Here is a 19,574-nt window from a genome sequence, read left to right on the forward strand (position 1 = left end):
GATTGGAAAAAATGATTGAAACATCTTTTATTTTATTATTTCTTTCTTTTTTTTTTTCTTTTTTTTACCACTTGCCCAGTCAGCCAAGTGACTTGCTAGATTTACTAGCCCGAGGTGTCATTTTACTTCCCCTCGGCTATTGGGCAAACCTTATTGTTGAACCATGGTGTCATTTTAGAGTTGTTTTTGTTTATATGGAGTGACTGTAGAATGTTGTCAGCTTCATAAATTCACTGTTAATTGCAAGCTGTGACATTAGATTACATAATTTTGTAAATGATTCCTATTATTGTTCGTCCATCCCTGTATGTATGTTTGTTAATGTCAGTTTACCAATATATCCAATCAATACTTTGTGTCTAACTTCTTATACAGACTTATCACACTTTCAAAAATTTACATTTTATAGATATTTATTTCATATGTTCTGTAATCAGTGTTTGTTGATTAGGATGGAAGAACTGTAATTTCCATGTTTTTATGAATGAATGAATTGAACCTTGAAATAACATTGTTAGGGAGCCATGAACTTAGGCAAAAATGATCAAACTTTGACACCATATAATTCCAAAAATATTGATCATAGGGTTCAACAATCTAAAAATAACAGTATCAGACCTAGCCAACCATCCAAAGCAAAATTCTTGTTTGGGAGAATTCCAGTTTTTCCCTTTTGCCTCAGAGGAGAAACAAGCAGCAAAGCTGTGTTATGCTTCATATTATATCAAACTTATGTAAAAACTGAGAACATTCTTCTTTTCAAGTCTTTCACAAAATCCTTTTTTGAAATTCATCTCATAACCCAGAATGACAAATGGCTCTCTAATGAAAGATATTCTTAGCAAAATTAATTTTCTGAACAGCAATTGTCACAAAGTGCTTGGCAGATATACTGTAGATCCCAGATGAATGGAAAATGCCTACACAATAGCTCATCCTCAGGGCAGGACACAGTTCTCAAAACATGAACGAGGCAACAACAACAAAATCTTTCAAATACCTCCCACACTGGGCAGTCCTCAGATTGTGCATATATCTAATCATGTTGAAAATTTATTCAGTTGTGCATTATTTCTGTCCACCTCTATGTCTTTTTCCACAAGGACTGCACAGCAACAAATTAGCAAAACAAAACACTTGACTTTTTCTGCTTTATTCCCACTGCAGGTAGGGTTTTTATACCATATGGATAATTCACAAATAGTGTATATATCACCTTCCCACATCAGTGCACCTGCTAAAGATGTCTTCTATAAATCAAATGAAACACTGTCAGTGTCGCGTCATAAAAACATCTTATAGGGTGATAGAAAAACAGGCAAAACAATCAATCAATTAGAAGCTGCAGCTGCGCTCTCTCCAGTGTTTTGTCAGCTTTTAATTGGCAAGATGGTGATTATGACAAATGGGCAGAGGTCATTCATCTCCTGCAGCCAAGGTTTTCTTTAGGACAGGCACAATTGCAGGGGCACAAAGTCAAAAGGAGTTGAGGATTGAAGAATGTCTGAGAAGACAGACCGGGCACATTATTCAGCCATTCTGAAAATACTTCAGTCACCACACATCAGTCTTGAGGTTGCCCTTATTTTCCACTGCTTTGCAGAGTTTTTATGAAAACGTTCCTCCAGGTCTGCATCCATTATGTATAACAGTATGCTTGATATGATTTCTACAACCCAGCATAATGAATGGGCAAAATGGGCTTGTTTGTTGTCCGCATATATTGCCCATATCTCTGCAGTTGTGATTCTGCAGCTCTGTTATCTGTTATCTCTCAGGATTGGCAGCTTAAGGGCTTGGATTTTCCTCCTTGGAAGCTCCTGTGCTCCCAGGCAACAGGTCCCTCTAATGATGGGAAATTATGCTTGTGGCACATCAATTATGGTGCAAAAATACTCCCAAGCAGCTGTGTATCATTTCTTGAGGCTTAGCATTTCTCTCATAAGAGGTTTTCTGCATTATTTCAAGTTCCCTCTGACTCACAGTATATCTTACAATAGCACCAATAAAATATTAAGTAAAAATATATACCAGCAAATATTTTCTTTGAGTTCACTCTAAAAGAACTATTTTTCAACAAAATGATTCATTGCTTTTCTCTCTAGTGACGATAAGTTTAATTTCACAATTTGACACAAGAAAGGACAAACAAACCAGAGTAGCCAAATTTGTGAGTGAGCCATGTGTGATCCAACAGAGCAGATTTATAAAGCACCAGCAGCCTGTGAAGACCTATTACCTAATCATTGTCAGCCTGTCACTCCAGATGACCTCATCTCCACAGAAACATGGAGAAGAGCAGCAAAGTGAAATTCCAAAACAGTAGGAGCCTCCTGTTAGGTAGCCTCCCTCCATATGGCACCTGGATTTTTTTCCCCTCTTTTTAATTAACACATTTTGAAGGTAAGCAGCAGTCCCTTTTCACACAGGACAGGTCAGAGGTTTGAAAAACCACTCTCCACTCTCTGGAAGAGATCCAGGCAGATTTAAAAGGAAAATCCCAGTTGTCTGAAATTTCTTAAGCACTGAGATTTTTTGGGGGAAAGAAAATCTTCATTCAAACATAATGAGAACTGAAAACCTTGATTACTACGTGCAGATTAAAAAAAAAAAAAGTTTAATGAATATTAACTTTGATGATTATTTAAAGGAGCATGGGGGGGAGGCAGATCTCTACAACAAGCTGAACATCCTTCATGTTTGAAATATTGAATTATGACCTTATAAAGCTGATAAGGCATTATAAAACATGTTAGCCAGTAGTTGCCTGTTTCAGCAGATACAGAGCAACATAGTATTTGTTTGTAGTCTGACGAATGTTATTCCATTATTCACTCTCCTTTTAGCTTTGTTTTGGTCTTCAGTAACTCCTGAGAAATATAATGTACTGCCCCAAATATAAGATTACTCCCCTTTTTACACCCTTTCTCCTGAGATACTGTCAATGCAAGGAAAAGAGAGTCTTCATCCTTGAAGCGTTTTATCTTGTAAAAGTGAAATACTTCCATAAAAGCACAACATAAATTCCATATTTATGTAGCCATGTATCAGTCACACACTCTCACCTGTCTTGGAAGAGGTCAAAATTATTACTTTGGTAGTTGGCTTTTTTTGTCTGTTGGAGCTCCTCATCATCCGTGATGGAAGTAATTCTTATGTACTTGACAGACGATTTGGACCCCTGGTCTGCATCCACAGAAAAGACATCAGAAGACTCTTTCGACTTGTTTTCACTTGTTTGTTCCCTCTGTGGCCAAAAACACGTTATGAGCCTTCAGAAACTTCTGCAGATTAAACTCAGCTAACAAAACACTTTTAGTGCCGACTGACTCTAAAAGACACACTATAAACAGACTTGAATACAGTCGCTAACCGAGCAACATTAAAGCTACAAACAGCCCATAATGCATCACTTGCTGTTGGAGCCATTGTTACAGTGGTACTTTCTCCACTCAAAAAGGATTTCTGATTTTGTCAACACGTAATTGTCTAGTTCTTGAATATAAGACATCTTTTTCAAATGTAAAATACCATTTTAGATTCCGGCCTAGACAGCATTTTACCCTTGAGCTGCTAAATGCTTCATCATATTGACCACCTAGTCAACAACTTTGTCCGTCTGTTGTTTCTTGTTGGTGGGTAGTGTACAGTGTCAGAGCTTTTTGCTGGAAACAGCTGCCTGCTGCTGCTGGAAATGACGTTGATGAGAGTGAACCAAAACAGTTGAGTGACTGCTTTTACTTACACATAGTCATTTGACCCATTGTTCATATAAAATATTGATTATAACATGATGGATAGTTTAATTTATTAACATGTTGATGTATTTGGCTTGGAGCGGTCTGTTCTAAGTACAGAGGGTGATATGGTATCAAATGCTCAACACTGTTTGTTGCTTCTCTGGGTATTAAGGGCAATAAACTTGGAGCTGCATTGGGAGGCCTTTTTGTTATTTTTCAGGGTATCACTGTTGCCAAAGCATGCTTGAAAATTCACTCAATTTGGTGGTGGTACTGAACTATGACACTATTACAGAGTCAATTAGGTAAGCCACAGTCTAAAGCAGTCCTATTCTTAGGGTTTACTGTGCAGATTCAGCTCTGCTTAAGGCGTTTCTGGACTGTAGTCATATGAAAGAGGTCAGGGAGAAGTCAATTGGTTTGATTGGAAGCACTGCCCTTGCTTAGAGGAGAGGTGAAAAATAAAAAAAGAACATTATGCAGCCATGGTTTTTTTCTTGTCTTGCACTTTGAAAGAGGCCTTGCAGTGAAAGGCTCTTGTCAATCTATCTGTTAATGGGATATCTCTAGTTATAACTCAGAAGTGTAGACTTATTGTCCTGATGGCAGGGGTGTAATTTAGGGGGGTGTCACAGGGGACATGTCATGTAGTTTTTCAGAAGGCAGTATTGGACTCCTTCACTTTTTACAGTCTGAAAACTAACGTTATATTAAAAAAAAAAAAAAAAAACCCAACAACAACAACAACAAAAAAAAACAAGAGAAACTGTATGCACAAGGACCATGTGGAAACAGTGCCCATTCAAGCTCCCAGTGCCCCTTCCAACTCCCCCTCCTCCTCTTCTCTCTGTCTCTGTTAATGTTAGGCTAACATTCACTGAGCCAACATAGATACACTCTTGCTAGGTTATGTTGCTACTATTACTAACATTGGCTGGTGAGCGAAACAGTCATCAGCCCTTCACATACTTCCAAAGGAGAGAAAAAGCGATTTGACAAACTAAATATTGAAGATGGTTATAAAACAGCATGAAAATGAGTCCAATTTAAACTGCAGCAAGTATCCGTCAACAATGTATGAAGAGCATAGTCTCTCTCGTTGCTAGTTTACTTGAACGTTAGACTCAATAGGATAACTTGACTCCGCTTTCATATCAGAGATTAGATGAGGTGGGGGTGCCTATGGAAGACAGGGAGGGTGAGGAAGGGAGAAGCCGCACTGAATTGCTGGTGGGTTATATGTTACCGTAGTCCCTAAATATATGTAGAAATTGCTGGAATTTGGATTCAAGTCACAATTTTTCCTGAGGGAAGACCCTTGTTTTATTGTGTCCCCATTACTTCTCAAACCAAAGTTATGCCCTTGCCTGATGGAGGGCTCCGTAATTAAGGATCACATATTTTTAAGTTAAATGTGATGTGGCAGGCACCACCAACATCCAACGCTGCTAAAACTTTGAGGGATGATTCAATTCGGCATTGTGTTCTGGTGTTTAAAACATTACAGTGATTAGCTTGATGGATGAAAAATACGAACTAAAGGTCAAAATTTCAAACGCTCACAGGTTTTGACTCCTCCACGATGGGCTGATCCGGGGCGTAAAAAAATTAAGCCATTTTAATTTACAACAATGTTGTGAAGCCAAATTTCCAGCAGATAACACAACAGAGATGTTTCGCTTGACATATCTGTTTCTGACAAAGTCAGAGGCGACAGAAAGGAAATTTTTTCTTGCTGTGCTGTAACAGGCTGTATTTATCAAAATGTCCCATTCCTCCAACCACAATGGATGGAGACAGTGGACCACTTTGTTGTTTGCCAAAGTACCATTAAACTAAAAAAAGAAAGAACAATAATACATTTAGCAATTTTTTTTCTATTTTGACATTTAATCACTCATGACTACATGATTGATCTGTTTTTATTTAGTCTTAGCTGCCATAGTTCCCATGAATATTATACATGAAGTTGAATTTTTATACGGTAATTATATGGACAAACACACTTCTATCTGCCATCAAATGGTGTCATTTTAAGTCCAGTAAACTGCTCAAGTTTTTCAGAAAAAATATAATTGATTTAATTTAAGGGAAAAATTAGCCTTAAAAAGGCTCAATTTAGAGACAAGAAATTACATAAATGGAGAATGGTGGTCCATAATTATATCTATTATGTATATATATATTTATACAAATACAAATTGTTAAAAAATAAAGACCTATGTATAGATGTATTATTGTGGACTAAGGTATCTGACTAACCTTGCAGTATGTTATCATGAAATTGGTACTTTAATTTAGGTATAAATGTAAGTATTCATCATAAACATAGCGGACACAATAAATACTATGAGCATATATCAAGGCATTACAAGAGATCATGCTGTGACAGTATTTGATGGTGAGCAATGATATGAAGTAAAACAAAGCCATAAACATTCAGAGAAAATACAAACAAACACACGTTTACATTATGATATTTCCCTGTTCAGTATAGCCTTTATAATAACACAGCTGTTTTACAGATTTTAATTTCAGTAATTTTAGGGAGGGGGAGTCCAACTCTTGACTTTGTTTTTGTGAATGGCGTGTGGAGTTTTACAAAGGCAAAATGGTGTGAAGTCATTCAATGAGACAAAACACAATACTGAATAATATCTACTATAATGTCAGCCTTCAACACTTTTCACACTGACATGTCAAAAGGCCTGAAGCCAATTGTGCTCCTTCCTTTGTGCTTCAGCAAATTAAACATTCCTGGAAATGTTATTTTCACCGCAGCTGCAGTTCATTAAAATGAAGAATTCCTGTATTGGCCTGTAACAAAACCTGTTTATGTGACAGCAGCCAGTACTAAAAAGTAACATATAGGTATTTTCATGCTTGCTATATGTCTTTTTTTCTTTTGGTGAAGCTGAGCTGTGTAAAGAAAAAGTATAATATCCAGGCACCAGTATATTGGACACAATACGTCAAGTCAGTCAAAGTCAGTCAATGTCAGTCAGTGGTGCTTTACAAAGTTGTGAGAACATTAAAAACTTCCCGTCTTGCAATGTTTTAGTAATCCTTTAAATAATTCCTGGTTCTGCGCCTGGATCCAGATTTGCACCAAAAACAAATCACTGATTCCTTGGGCCTTGGCTGAAGTTTCATTGACCTCTCCTAATATTTGGAGATATCCTTCCAATAAACAAACAGAACCGAAAACATGACCTGCTTGGCAAAGGTAAACATGACTAAATTTGATATTGATTTTCAGTTCTCACTTATTTTTCTGGGGCTGTGTTTTTCTAGCTGCTGCACTCTGACACAGACCATGTCCTGCAAATATCTGTGGGACAGCCCAAAAAATATATTAAAAAAAACAACTTAACTGTCTGCAATATTATTTTTTTATGTTACCAAAAGTTTGAAGGTACAGATTACAGAGTTACAGACTTAAAAGGTAAAGCCTACATGCTTTTATTGCACATCATTCCTATACTTCACCTTTCTATTTCTGAAAATGTATTCTGGATTAATATCACTAATACCTTCTGTTTTGCATCCGAAATTGTACTTATGCATGTATCATTTTACAGTATATGACACTGGTCATTGACCAAAGTGAAAGTGCTTATTTCAATTTGTGCATAAGTGATATGTAACTAGTATATACAGTATGCTCTCACTTGATTCAACATAATATTTCAAGTTGAAGTCTGAGATCAACCAACCAACCACGCTCCAAAAGCAAAAAAATGAAACAATCCTTTTATCACTAACAACAAAGTCAGAAGCAACCAACGCTCAGAAAAGAAAGAAAAAAGAAGTCAAGATGTTACGTTCCACCTGTTAATTATTTACTTGAGTGGCTCCACAGACTAAGCACATAAAAAGACATGTGTGGTGAACAAATAGCAAGGGAAATATGTACAATTAGGAAACTCAGTGGAGCAGAAAAGCAACAAATTGTGTTTTCAGAACTAATACTATTGTATTTCTTTGGTTTAATTGAACATGAACTGAGCACGGACACAGCAAAACAGATCAAAGTATACCATGAGGAACACTGATGGGACTTGCAAGGGAAAACATATCTTGGGAATTTGTTTTGAAATACATACACCATCATTGGACAGTAATTTTTCCTGACATGTCAGACCCACATAGACAGTTAAAGTTACACAGTGTACACTTAGTAGGAAAAGAGAATAATTTACAAGGGGAGATTATTTCAAATCTCCTCACACATACACAAAAACAACCTGCTGACGCAAAGCAAGCCTTCAGCAAACCTAGAAGATTTGTCTTTTCCTGTGATGGTTTTACCTTCCTGCTGCATTTATAATATAGAGTTACTTCCTAGCATCAAACAGTGTTTTCCTCTTTTGAATATGTTGTCAGTTAAACTCCTCCATGAACTTTTGTGACTTTTCTGCTGTTCACATTTCATTATCAAAACCACTGTACAGCTATTGAGAACATTATTATGGTAAATAGCTCACAACTGTCATTTTAAATGTCATTAGCTACCACTGTTCATATGAAATCTACATGTGATCCCATCCAGTTCTGACCTCCATCAAATTACTAGGTGACGGGCATCCTCATTAATCCAGCAATAACTGATCATTATTGGTGATTTAGTGCTATCAGTATTCAGCATGAGGACATCAGTGTTGCTATTTTTTCCCTTTTCTTCAGGAAACAACTGTACTCACTGACAAAGAGGTCTTTACATAATATATTCAAATTAGAGCACAGAGCAGGAAGACTGTAGTTTGCAGTGGGATTAAAAGCAGGCATTTTTTTTTTTGTTTTTTTATAGGACTGCTGCAAGGTTAGCAGGCTCACTGCTGTTTTTACAAGTCCTGACTTAAGCAGGAAATTACAGTATGTTTTACCTCGAATTATTACTTGAAACCAATGACATAGGAAATGGGCTGTTGCTAAAGTAAAATACAGGCAGAAGTAAGGAAGTGACACCAAAAATTGCTGCCTTTGTCAGTTCATATGGAGTTCAGCATCCTACAGATTTAATCCAGGATCTTTTAATGGTTACGGTATTACGGTACATGTAGCTGATTCCATGCAATATACTGTACAGCATCCCTGTGTATGTAGTTGAGTGTCATGTGTACAGTCTGTGCCTCATTAGTCTGGTCATATGATTTCACAGCAGCCGAGAGAGCTCAACACACTGCACAGCAATTATTTATATTTTTGGCCACTTGTTGGCAGTGGAACAAATTGATATGGTGAATGTGTTGGCAAACAGTTGTTTCTTTACTCATCCAGCAGACATAGAGCAATATTATCATTCCTTTGAAGTTGTGTTTGTGTCCACCTGATTTAAGTCCAATATTTACTCTCTTTTTTAGATCTGTTTTGCTCTGCCACTCCAGAGGGAAATATCTGACTCTTTAGCTGTTAAATACTCCAATATATTCACCATTTAGTTGCTAACTTTGTCTGCTGTTTGGTTTCTGGCAGGAAATATGCAGTCAGTTTTTAGATTTTAAAATTTGTGGGCCTGAAAAACAAAACAATGAGCTGAAAGATGCTATTTTTACATTTACATCACAGATAGTCATTTTATCCATTGTTAATATAAAAATATTGATTAGTGCAGCCTTAAGAAAACACAAGCAATACAAAAAGCACAAGCAAATGAAGAAAAAAAGTTTGAAAACACATATGTCATATTTGGAAAAACAGTGCAAATATGTAAATAAATAAAACAACATTGGCCACTCCTCAATGAAGTTTGAATATGAGCTACCAATGTTTATTTTAGTTTTAATACCTTGACTCTGAAATAACTTGAGATACTGGCTCCAGTTGTTGCTTTTCTGTTTCTAAATATGATTTCACAGTGGATACTTGTTTTTAGCCTATCTGTTTGTGTTTTCTGAAGTTGCAGTGTGTTAAGCTCTTGAACTCAGTATACAGAAAAGTCAAGATGCTATACATCTAGTCTCTGCAGTTGCAAAGTTGCAGTCTACCAAACAGTAGTTGAATTAGTATCTCATACCATAAGGAGAGAGAAGCTGGTTGGACTGCCTGATTGACTGACTGAATGAACTCCCATTAAAAACAAAATATAACATTATGAGGGTTTCACATCTCCTCTTCTGTAAAAGCACATCTTCTCTTTGCAGGCATCTAAATCTTATTGTTAGCTTATAAGTTTAAACATTAAAGTTTTGTGTCCACTTTTTGCTGCAGTGACATAATTCAACTTGTGCTGAATCCAGTGTTCACATAATTCAGTTATCTTGATTTGAAAATTTTATGCAACTGCCTTGATCTGACATACAATAAGTCTGTTGTTATCTGGAAGGCATCTTACTATAAATAAAACGCAGAAAAAGAAAGCAGCTCAGCCATTGTGGCAAAGACAGACTGCATGAGTGTGGCTGGACATAGAGGCTATTTGTCACTATTAGTTTTCATTAATTTTAGTGAAGACATTCCTAAGATAACACCAGGATAGTCCTCTTAGGTTGCTCAGTGTATTGGGTTCCTTTCTTCAGCTGTACAGTCTAATAAATCTTGGTGTTACATTTGATCAGGCAATGCACTGTGCAAAACAATTGGATCACAGGCCTTACTTTTCATACAGATGCATTTGAATTCATGTATAAGGTCACATAATTTAAGTGATTGATCATTTTTGGAAATGTATTGATTTGATGCATATAATGTTAATGTTGTTTTGGTCATTTATTTCTCATTTCTGTGCAGGATACTTTTTGAATACTTGAACATGGCTTCTCATTGTGATCCAGTTGCTGTCACCCACCTGCATTCACTCAATAATCAGGATTGGGTGACACCCCCTGCCAAGTTTATAAAATGTTTGCTTGTTGTTTGTTCGCCCTTGTACCCTGGAGAAGACCTTTATGGTCGAAACCAGTCGGTTTTTATTGTAAGCAGCCATGTTGAATAAAGGCTTTTTAACTGAACACTAGAGTTTTTTATTCCTGCTCCAAGCATGAGTGCCTGACGTTTGTTTTTCCTTCTTATGTTTTTAAGGTATGTTGTTGCTTATGATTTATTGTTTGTTTCTTTTATTATATATTATGTTGTAGCATTTTATGGTCTTATTTCTTTAACAATTTTACTCTTGTGAAGCACTTTGTGACCTTGTTCTGTGACAGGTGCTATATTAAATAAACTTTACTTACGACTGCGGCATGTGAGAAACTGCAAAGTGACAACGTGGCTTGCATGTTTCTCACTTATCTAAAACCATGGATCAGTTAAGTAAGTACCCAAAATGACTGATAATTGAGCCTGTTTGAGTCAAGTGGACAAGTGGGTCATCACACACAAAGGCTGAAGTGATGAAATGCTCTCACGACTGCAGCCAAGTTACACTCCCTCCAGCAGTCTGCCATAAAATGAAGGATTATTTAAAGTGTCAAGACAGTTAAAGTGTGATTTTTAGGGTTACCATGCATCACTTTTAGGGTCAAACATGCATCACTCTTCATTCAATCCTTCAATCATTTATTAATGGCCACACAACCGAGGTCGGTGGAATTTGCTTTCAGTACAGCAATGAGGCTCAATTCAACAGTGTCAATAGCATCAAACATATAAAGATATCAGCATCACATTAGACACATGACTAGCAAAACTGACAATATTCACAGATTACTACTGGACAGCAATTACAGACAATATTTACAAAATTGACACAGAGCTTTTAAATGCAGGTTTAGTGAGCAGAGTTCAGAGTCCATGTTGCAGTGGGGAAAAAAACTGTTTTTAATACTGGATGATTTGGTGGGTGGGGACCAGTAGCGCCTCCTAGAGGGTATCAGCTGGAAGAAGTGGTGAGCAGGATGAGAGGGATCAGAGATGATTGTTTTGCTCTTTTGATTGTGTGTTTGTGATAGTAATTCAACTGATAGGAGGGAGGTGCCAATAATCTTGGATGATTTATTGACAATGCACTGCAGTTTTTTATGTGTGTGACTGTTCATGCTGCCGTACCAAACTGTTACAGATGAGGTGAATATGCTCTCAATGATGGCTGTGTAAAACTGAAGGAGGCTTTGTTTCACTTTTTTTTTTTTAATTTCTTGAGCTGTCCTAGGCAAAACTTTGCTGGGCTTTTTTTGGTAATGTAGTCTGTATTGATGCAGAAGAAATCTGAATGAGTTAGTGATGGTTATGGGTTCTCCAGAGATATGAATGGGGGTTTGGGGAAGGGGGCTGAGCCTGAAGTCTATAATGAGTTCTTGTGATTTAGATGTGTTGAGCTGGAGGTTGTTATCAAGGCACCAAGTGATTGCTTGGGCTACCTCCTCACGGTATTGGTCTTTGTTGTTGTCGGTTATGAGTAAAGTTATGGTTGTCTCGTTGCATATTTTAAGAATGAAGTCTGTGCTGTGGTAGGATGTAAAGAACCAGGAGAGAATGTAACCCTGGGGGGCGCCCATGCTGAGCGTCAGAGGTCGTGATTAAAGGCTATTCATCTCTACCCTCCGTTGCCTTCTCCACAGGAAGCTTCGAATCCAGTGGCATATGCAGGGAACAATATTCATATCCAGCAGTTTATTGAAGAGATTGTGTTTATTGTATTTAAGGCCAAGCTGAAGTCAATGAATAGGATGCGGGCATAGGTGTTAGGTGAGGGGTAGTTTAACAGCATCCTCAACAGACCTGTTGGCTCAGTAAGCAAAGTGATAAGTATCCATCAGAGGGGTAGTGTAGATTTTCAAATAGAGGAGCCAAGAGGAGATCTTGATTGATTTTGGCACAGGGATTATGACTGAGTCCTTGAAGCCCTGTGGCATTGTCAGAGGGAGGTGTTGAAAATGTTGGTAAACATTGGAGCCAGTTGAGCTGCACAGTGTTTGAGTACAGTTGGACTGATCCTGTCTGGGCCTGCTGCTTTCCTCTTGTTTGTTTTTCTGAACATGGCCCTCACCACCTCCTCCTGGATGTAGAATGGATGGGGGTGGAGGGGGGGTGGGAGGAGAGTAAGGAGGAACAGGAGTCTGTTCAAACCTCCAATAGAACTCAATGAGTTTGTCTGGGAGGTAAGTATCAGTATCAGGTGTGTGTATTTCTCGCTTTCCTCCTGTGCGCTGTGCTATTCTGTCTTGTCTGTCCATGCGCTGTTAGTGCTCTCTTTTCGCACCGTGATGTTATCAGTTATGAATTTGTTTTCCACTGTGTGAGAAAATGAACACGCGGCGTGAGAGCATGTGAAAAGTGTCAATTGCATGAGTATCATGGTCAATGCGTGAGAGTTGGCAGCCCTGTAATTGTAATATAGCAGTGGTTGAATGTGTTAGATCTTCTTGTGGGGCATGTCACCTGATGTTTGTAATTGGGGAGCTCAGTGGATGGGTTGGTATGGTTAAAGTCGCCAAGCACAATGACTGGGATGAGAATTTTCCACAGAGGAGATGTAGGTGGCTAATTCGGTGCTGTATTAACAGCATCTATAAATCTATAAATCCTCTTGCCTGGTTACAGACACATGAATCAACACCAAATCAGAGCTTTGCAGACAGGATTTAGAAAAATAGTGCTGGAAAAATAAAAATATAAACAAAAAAATGTTTATGGTTGTGGTGCACACTTAAATGGTGTTTTTCCATTACGGGGACTAGACCCGTAACTGAAGCTGACTGGAAGTTGTGGGAGCTAAATTTCAGCTTCCTTTAGGAGGGGTTACTAAATCAAGTTCCAGGTACTTGAGTCTTGGGTTTGCTCGTGGGTGCTCACTCACCTTTACAATTACGTATATCCAATCCTTCCCAGATTGTAAAATAAAATGGAAAAGCAAAGCGCAGTTGACCACCTTTGCCCTAGAAGTTCTCAATGGTTCAGGTTATGGAAAGCTCCAGGTTACGGGTCATTAAGTCCCAGTAATGGAAAGGCACCATACGGATCTACAGCAATGCTAGGGCTTTGTGAGGCTGTGCTTAGGTACAGTGGTGCCTTGAGCAGGTGTAATGTTTACCTTGTTCAATATCTTACTTTAGCGTGTTAGCATGCTGACATTTGCTAATTACCACTTAAAGGGAGTATTCAGTATTTTTCAACCTGGACAATAACCAATAACTTGGGTGTCAACCTAGATAATCAAAAACACTCTGTCAAAAATATATAAAACTCTTGAGAACAATATGGACACCAATAATAGCTTTCAACAAAAATGGATTTCTGAAATAGGAGATCAGCTGAATGAAGAAGAATGGAAGCAAGTGTGCAGAGAAATTCATAAAACAACAAATTCTAAATATTGGAGGAAATTTGCATGGAAATTATATGCAAAATTTTGAGAATACTCAGTATCGCAGCCCTGAAGCAATAACTAGAAATTGGCTAAAACCCTCGACTCCATCAGTTCAAAGATGGAAAGTAACAGTACAGGAAATCTCAGAAATGGAGAGAATAACATGTGGTGTTAGAAATGAAGAGACAGAGTATAAAAGACGTGTAAGTGGCTGAGATACAAGGCCACCGATTAACTTATGAAATTATTTAAACTGAGACTGACAAAAGAATTTATAAAAGGACAGAGGCAGATCTTCGGCTCAGTAGAGCATATCTACAGAGAAGGAGTAGATACACATATACATTGTATGTACATATAAAATGTATGTATTCACAGATAAATACTTGTGTGTATGCAGGTATATGCATACATGGATGCAGTTACTATTATTATCATTATTTATTTATTTATTTATATATATATATATTTTTTTTCTTCTTGTTTTTATTACCGGGTGTCTAAAATACAAAAAAAAAATTGCAAGGACATGAAAATATGCATTTTGTGTATGTATTAAATTATGAATGAATTGCAATGAAAGTACGAAAAAAAAGTGAACCTCATGGTGGCGCTATCACCAAAGCCAGTAAGCTTCATCCTCTGGGGACCATGAATGTTTGTCCTGAATTTTATGGCAATTCATCCAATAGTTGTTGAGATATTTCATTCTGGATTAAAGTGGTGGGCTGACCAACCAACCAAAATTGCCTTGCTTAGAGCTACAATGGCTACAAATTTGAATGAGATTGACATAGCTGAACACATTGTGAGTCAACTTCCAGAAAAAATGTCTCCTATATCGGCGGATTTCTTCAATCACTGTGAAAAACATTAACTGCTCTCAGAGACCGCTAACTCAGCTTTTGTTTATACTGAAAGTTAAGCCAGTGGGAGGGATACATCACTGATTGGTTAGTGCCAAACAAAACAAAATAACTCCCTCTCCCAAAGAGAAACTGGGTGAACCTGACATCAAACTGAATTAATGAAGTAAAACAAAATGGCACGTCAGTCTGATAAACAATCTACTAACCCTCTGGTATGTTTTTGGGCATTTCACTTGGTACAGCATGGCATTAAAGATAGAAGAAAAAGTTATCTCACAGTGGTCACCCATACTAAGAATGTATGTGCTCCTAGTGCTGCAAAGTACTTGGTGTCCACAAATAATGAGTAAATGTATTACACTACGTGACTCAAACTGCAGTAGTGCAATGTGGTTCTGATAGAAGAACTAATTCAACAGGTCTGCAAATTTATTGTTTAATTTTCAGGATGAGAGATAGTAAAAGTGTGTTTATTGGACCTATAGCACATCTGAAGTGGGGAAGGAAAACTGCACAACTTTTAAAACCTAGCATGTCTACACAGTTCATGTGTTATGTAGTTCCCTCTCTTGTTGATGCAGAGATGAACACATTCAAATGATGCAGCACAGGCAGGCACACATTAAAAGATTTTGTGTTTGCATTTGGTCATGAGGGATCTACTGTAGATATCACGCTGTCTGGCCTCTATCCTGACTTTGCTTTAAACAATTTATGTTAAAACTGAGCATAAGATGAAAGACAAACTTACAAAATTTGTAGCATGTGCACTAATTCATGCTGAAAAAAAAAAAGAAATGTTTTTACAGGGCCAGATGATGAATTCAGAGGAGATAGTGGTTGGACAAAGGCAGCATGTGTTGTCTGATCTGCTGATAGAACAAATTAAAAAACGATTTGTTTCATCATGAATTGTCATTGGCTGTTGCTGCTCACTATTGTCAGACCTTGTCTTTACTCATCTCACAATGCAGGAGTATTGCAATTTCTTTTTTGCTGACAAAATTTAAAATCTTTGCATGTGTGGGGACTGGGTAAGAAATCCTGTCTGTCCTGCTCAAACTTAAATGTAAACTTTGGGATTTTTCAACCTGGACCCTATTTTTTACATTTTGTATGTAAGTGACTAATGGGGACAACGATTTTTGAAAGTGGTCCAGTATTGAATGAGAGCGCCGCAGGGTCAATGTACATCCACTAAAAGTGCTTGTTTTTGTCACTGACAGGCTCAGATTGTTATTATAATTATCTGACAACATTATGGAAAGGACCCTACAGAGAAATAAATCTTTTAACTAACTTTAACTGTTTGTTATTGTGTCTAACCAAGTCTTGCTCAAGGAGAAGTCTCACTCTGAAATCTTGCGAATGTTGTCTTAAAGTTGTCTTGAGGGCAGCAAGGCTGTTTCTTTCCTTCAGCAATCAATTATCCTTCTGCTGGTCAATCACTCTTTAGGGAAACACAGTGTTTCACAATTATAGTGTCAGTTTTCTAAGCATTCCCTGTGTAAACAGGTGAAGTAGCCATAAAGCCCTCAATTTCATTACCTCAGCTATGATTGTTTATTAGTATCTAATTACATTTAAATTCAATTCACACAACTACATTTGTATAGTGTCATGTTTTCATGTTTAATTCACAACTGTATGCATATATATATCCGTGATTTATCTGATTCTGTGAAGTTTTTATTCTACAGTTTCTCCAAATTATCATATAACATGTATAAACTTGTTTGTTTAGGGGGTGTGTGCATCTCCCAGTCTGTCAAGATTCCTCGGGAGCCCAAGCAGGGAGAGTTTGACAAGATCATCCGACGACTCAGAGAAAACCCAAATGCAAGAGTTGTCATACTTTTTGCCAATGAAGACGATATCAGGTAAGGCCTAGTAATAGCTACATAACATAGCTTTGAAGATTAGAAAAAAACACGACAGCAGTGGACAGCACAGAAGCAAGTGGGAATACACATTTCAGTCGGCCTCTGCCAGACCACTGTGTAATGAATTGCAAAACAAAATCAAAGTGGAGCTGGTTGGGTTGCTGACCTTATCCATGGCAACATCTGTTTCCTCACCTTTGCAGGCGGCTACTCCATGCAGCTAAAAAGGCCAACCAGACAGGTCATTTCATCTGGGTGGGTTCAGACAGCTGGGGCTCAAAGATCTCTCCGGTTGTGCACCAGGAGGAGATGGCAGAGGGAGCAGTCACCATCCTGCCCAAGCGCCAGTCGATCAGAGGTACAGAGATGGTCATTGTGCAAACATTGTATCTTCCTGTATTATAAAACCATGTGCATATTTCTCTGGGATATTCTTGTCTTGTTAGGCAGGGCTCTGTCTGTTTGCAGAAGAATAACATTTGCTTTGCTATGCCTAACACTTATCATTTGATCATGAAACATCTAAAAACTAAAATTCAATCTAACAAAGCAACATATATAGTAAATTGAACATACACTATATTCAATCAGTTATGCTGTAGAACACATCAGAGCTCTGGCTCACACACTGGGTGCAACACTGTTTTACACTGACACTGACTGTGTCAATGACAATGAACCCATTGATCTGTCTAGGGTTTGATCGTTACTTCATCAGCCGAACGCTGGAAAACAACAGAAGGAATATCTGGTTTGCTGAGTTCTGGGAGAACAACTTCAGCTGCAAACTCAGCCGTCACGCCGTGAAGAAAGGGTCCGGGCTCAAAAAATGCACAAGTAAGACATTCTCCTGTTGGGGGAAAAAGCTGTTTAATGTTCTTTTTTGTTAAAACTTTTAACCAACTTGAAAACATTCTTTTGATGTCTTGAGGGAGGTGACACATTTGGCTCATGGTGAGAGTGTTTTGACAGCATTGCCCACCTATTAAAAGTGGAGCAGCTATACATTCAATATTCAAAATCACAGTTCAACTCACAGCTCATTTCAGTGCTGCACTATATTTCTGCTGAGTCTAGTGTGTTTACCCACATTGCTATAACAAGTGAATGGCTTAGCTGGGCTGCATAGTTAAAGGCTTCAGGCTCAGTGCTCTATGTTATACAGCCCTGGATAGCACAGTTTGTCTTGAGATGGAAAAACATGATGCATTTTACTAAGATTTAAACACTAATTAAGCAGCACAACATATACAGTCTAAGATGTGCATGACAATATTATTTAGAAGGACCTAAAGTCAGTTTTTGTGCATTTGTGCCTAGCCACAGTCATAGTTCTAGCATGGACTGTTGTAGTTTTATTTTCAATCATATTAACCATCAAACACAAACTACATTTTAATTAAAAAAAAAACATGTACAGAAGTTGCTAAGATCATTAACATGAAGCCAGAACAGCCAATGTTCACAGCTCATCCCGAGTCTTGCTAATTAGCTTTGCAGATTGCAAAGTGAAATAGTGCATTATGTACTTCGTGCATTTTTCACTTTTCACATGTAAAACAAGTCTCTGGTTCCTGCTGAAAGAGAAAATTTATCAGATATCACCTACAAATTTGCAAACAAGATCAAAAATATGACCTAAAATTAGCAACCTAGTCAAATAATTAAATAACAGTAACATTTAAAATATACACCAGCATCAATAAGTGTAGCAATTTGTAAGATTCTGGAGAGTTTCATATGGACGAGTTAGGAACATGTTTTGTGTACATTACAGAAAATAATATGGGTAGCTTGATCCTAATATGTCATTATTTGAGAGCAATATTTCTTCCTGACACATCCTAGCTACTGTAGCACAGTGACTAATGAAAGCCTACATTGTAGCAAAGTGTATGTAGCCTTAGGTTTCAACATTATTTTACCCATTGTAAATTTGCAGCGGAAAACTTATCTTTATGGATCATAAAGATAAGTTTCTCAACACGATTCTACTGGATAATGTAACAATACAATGAGGGCAACAACAACCAGAGGCACAAATCAGAATTATAGCTTATTCAGAGGGCTTCATCATTTCAATGAGTCACTGCTTAATAGCTGCAGATATGATCACCCAGCCATACAGTAGGTGGCATGGACAACTGAATTTTAAGCTTGGTAATTGGACTGTTTAAGCAGTTCCCTGTTGGAAACATAGACCACTGTCTTGTAACTTTTGACTTATTTTAAAGAACCGGAATTTTTATCTGCAGTTGCTAATGTTTGCTCTCCCAAAGTGATGAAGCTAGCTGAGGACTTTGAGATCATTCAACAAACTGAAGCTAGATCTTATAATTCAACTGCAAAAATAGATAATATCCAGTTTCAATTTAAACTAAAAACAAAAAATAAAGATTCAATTAAATTTTGATATGGCAGGATCATTCTATAAAGTACATTGCAAAATATGTGTGATGAGTCCTACATTATACACATGCAAATATAAAATTAAAACTTTATTTAAATTATTTAAATATAATGTCATCAGCAATTGATACCCATATAAATATAGATATAAAAAGAGCTTAAATCACAGTGTGGACACAATAATGTGCAACAAATTAAGAAAGACAGTGTTGGTACATAACATGAGTGTGATTTGTGAGGAGTGATTTGGGGACATATGGGGGTGCAGGTGGAGTGGGGGATTAAGGAGACACTCCGATTAGATCATCACGTCATTACAGAACACAAAGTCAGAAAATCACTCACGTTCATACTCAAGGGCATTTGTGAGTCTCCTGTTCGACTGAGTTATGTGTCTTTAGGCAGAAACCACACGAACTCCAGGGAA

At 37.5% G+C, this 19,574-nt stretch overlaps 1 protein-coding gene across 2 annotated transcripts in view; it reads left to right on the plus strand.

Annotated features, from left to right (window-relative positions):
* The window catches only part of LOC122981034 (metabotropic glutamate receptor 4-like), a 174,039-nt gene that overhangs the window by 120,128 nt on the left and 34,337 nt on the right, over positions 1-19,574 (plus strand). For both annotated transcript variants that reach the window (XM_044349524.1, XM_044349525.1), the window contains 3 exons: positions 16,600-16,735; positions 16,942-17,096; positions 17,435-17,575. In XM_044349524.1, the coding sequence (XP_044205459.1) occupies positions 16,600-16,735; positions 16,942-17,096; positions 17,435-17,575 (432 nt within the window). The remainder of the gene's footprint in view (positions 1-16,599; positions 16,736-16,941; positions 17,097-17,434; positions 17,576-19,574) is intronic.

This window comes from Thunnus albacares, chromosome 4 (genome assembly GCF_914725855.1).
Source record: "Thunnus albacares chromosome 4, fThuAlb1.1, whole genome shotgun sequence".
NCBI classification, from domain to species: Eukaryota; Metazoa; Chordata; class Actinopteri; order Scombriformes; family Scombridae; genus Thunnus; species Thunnus albacares.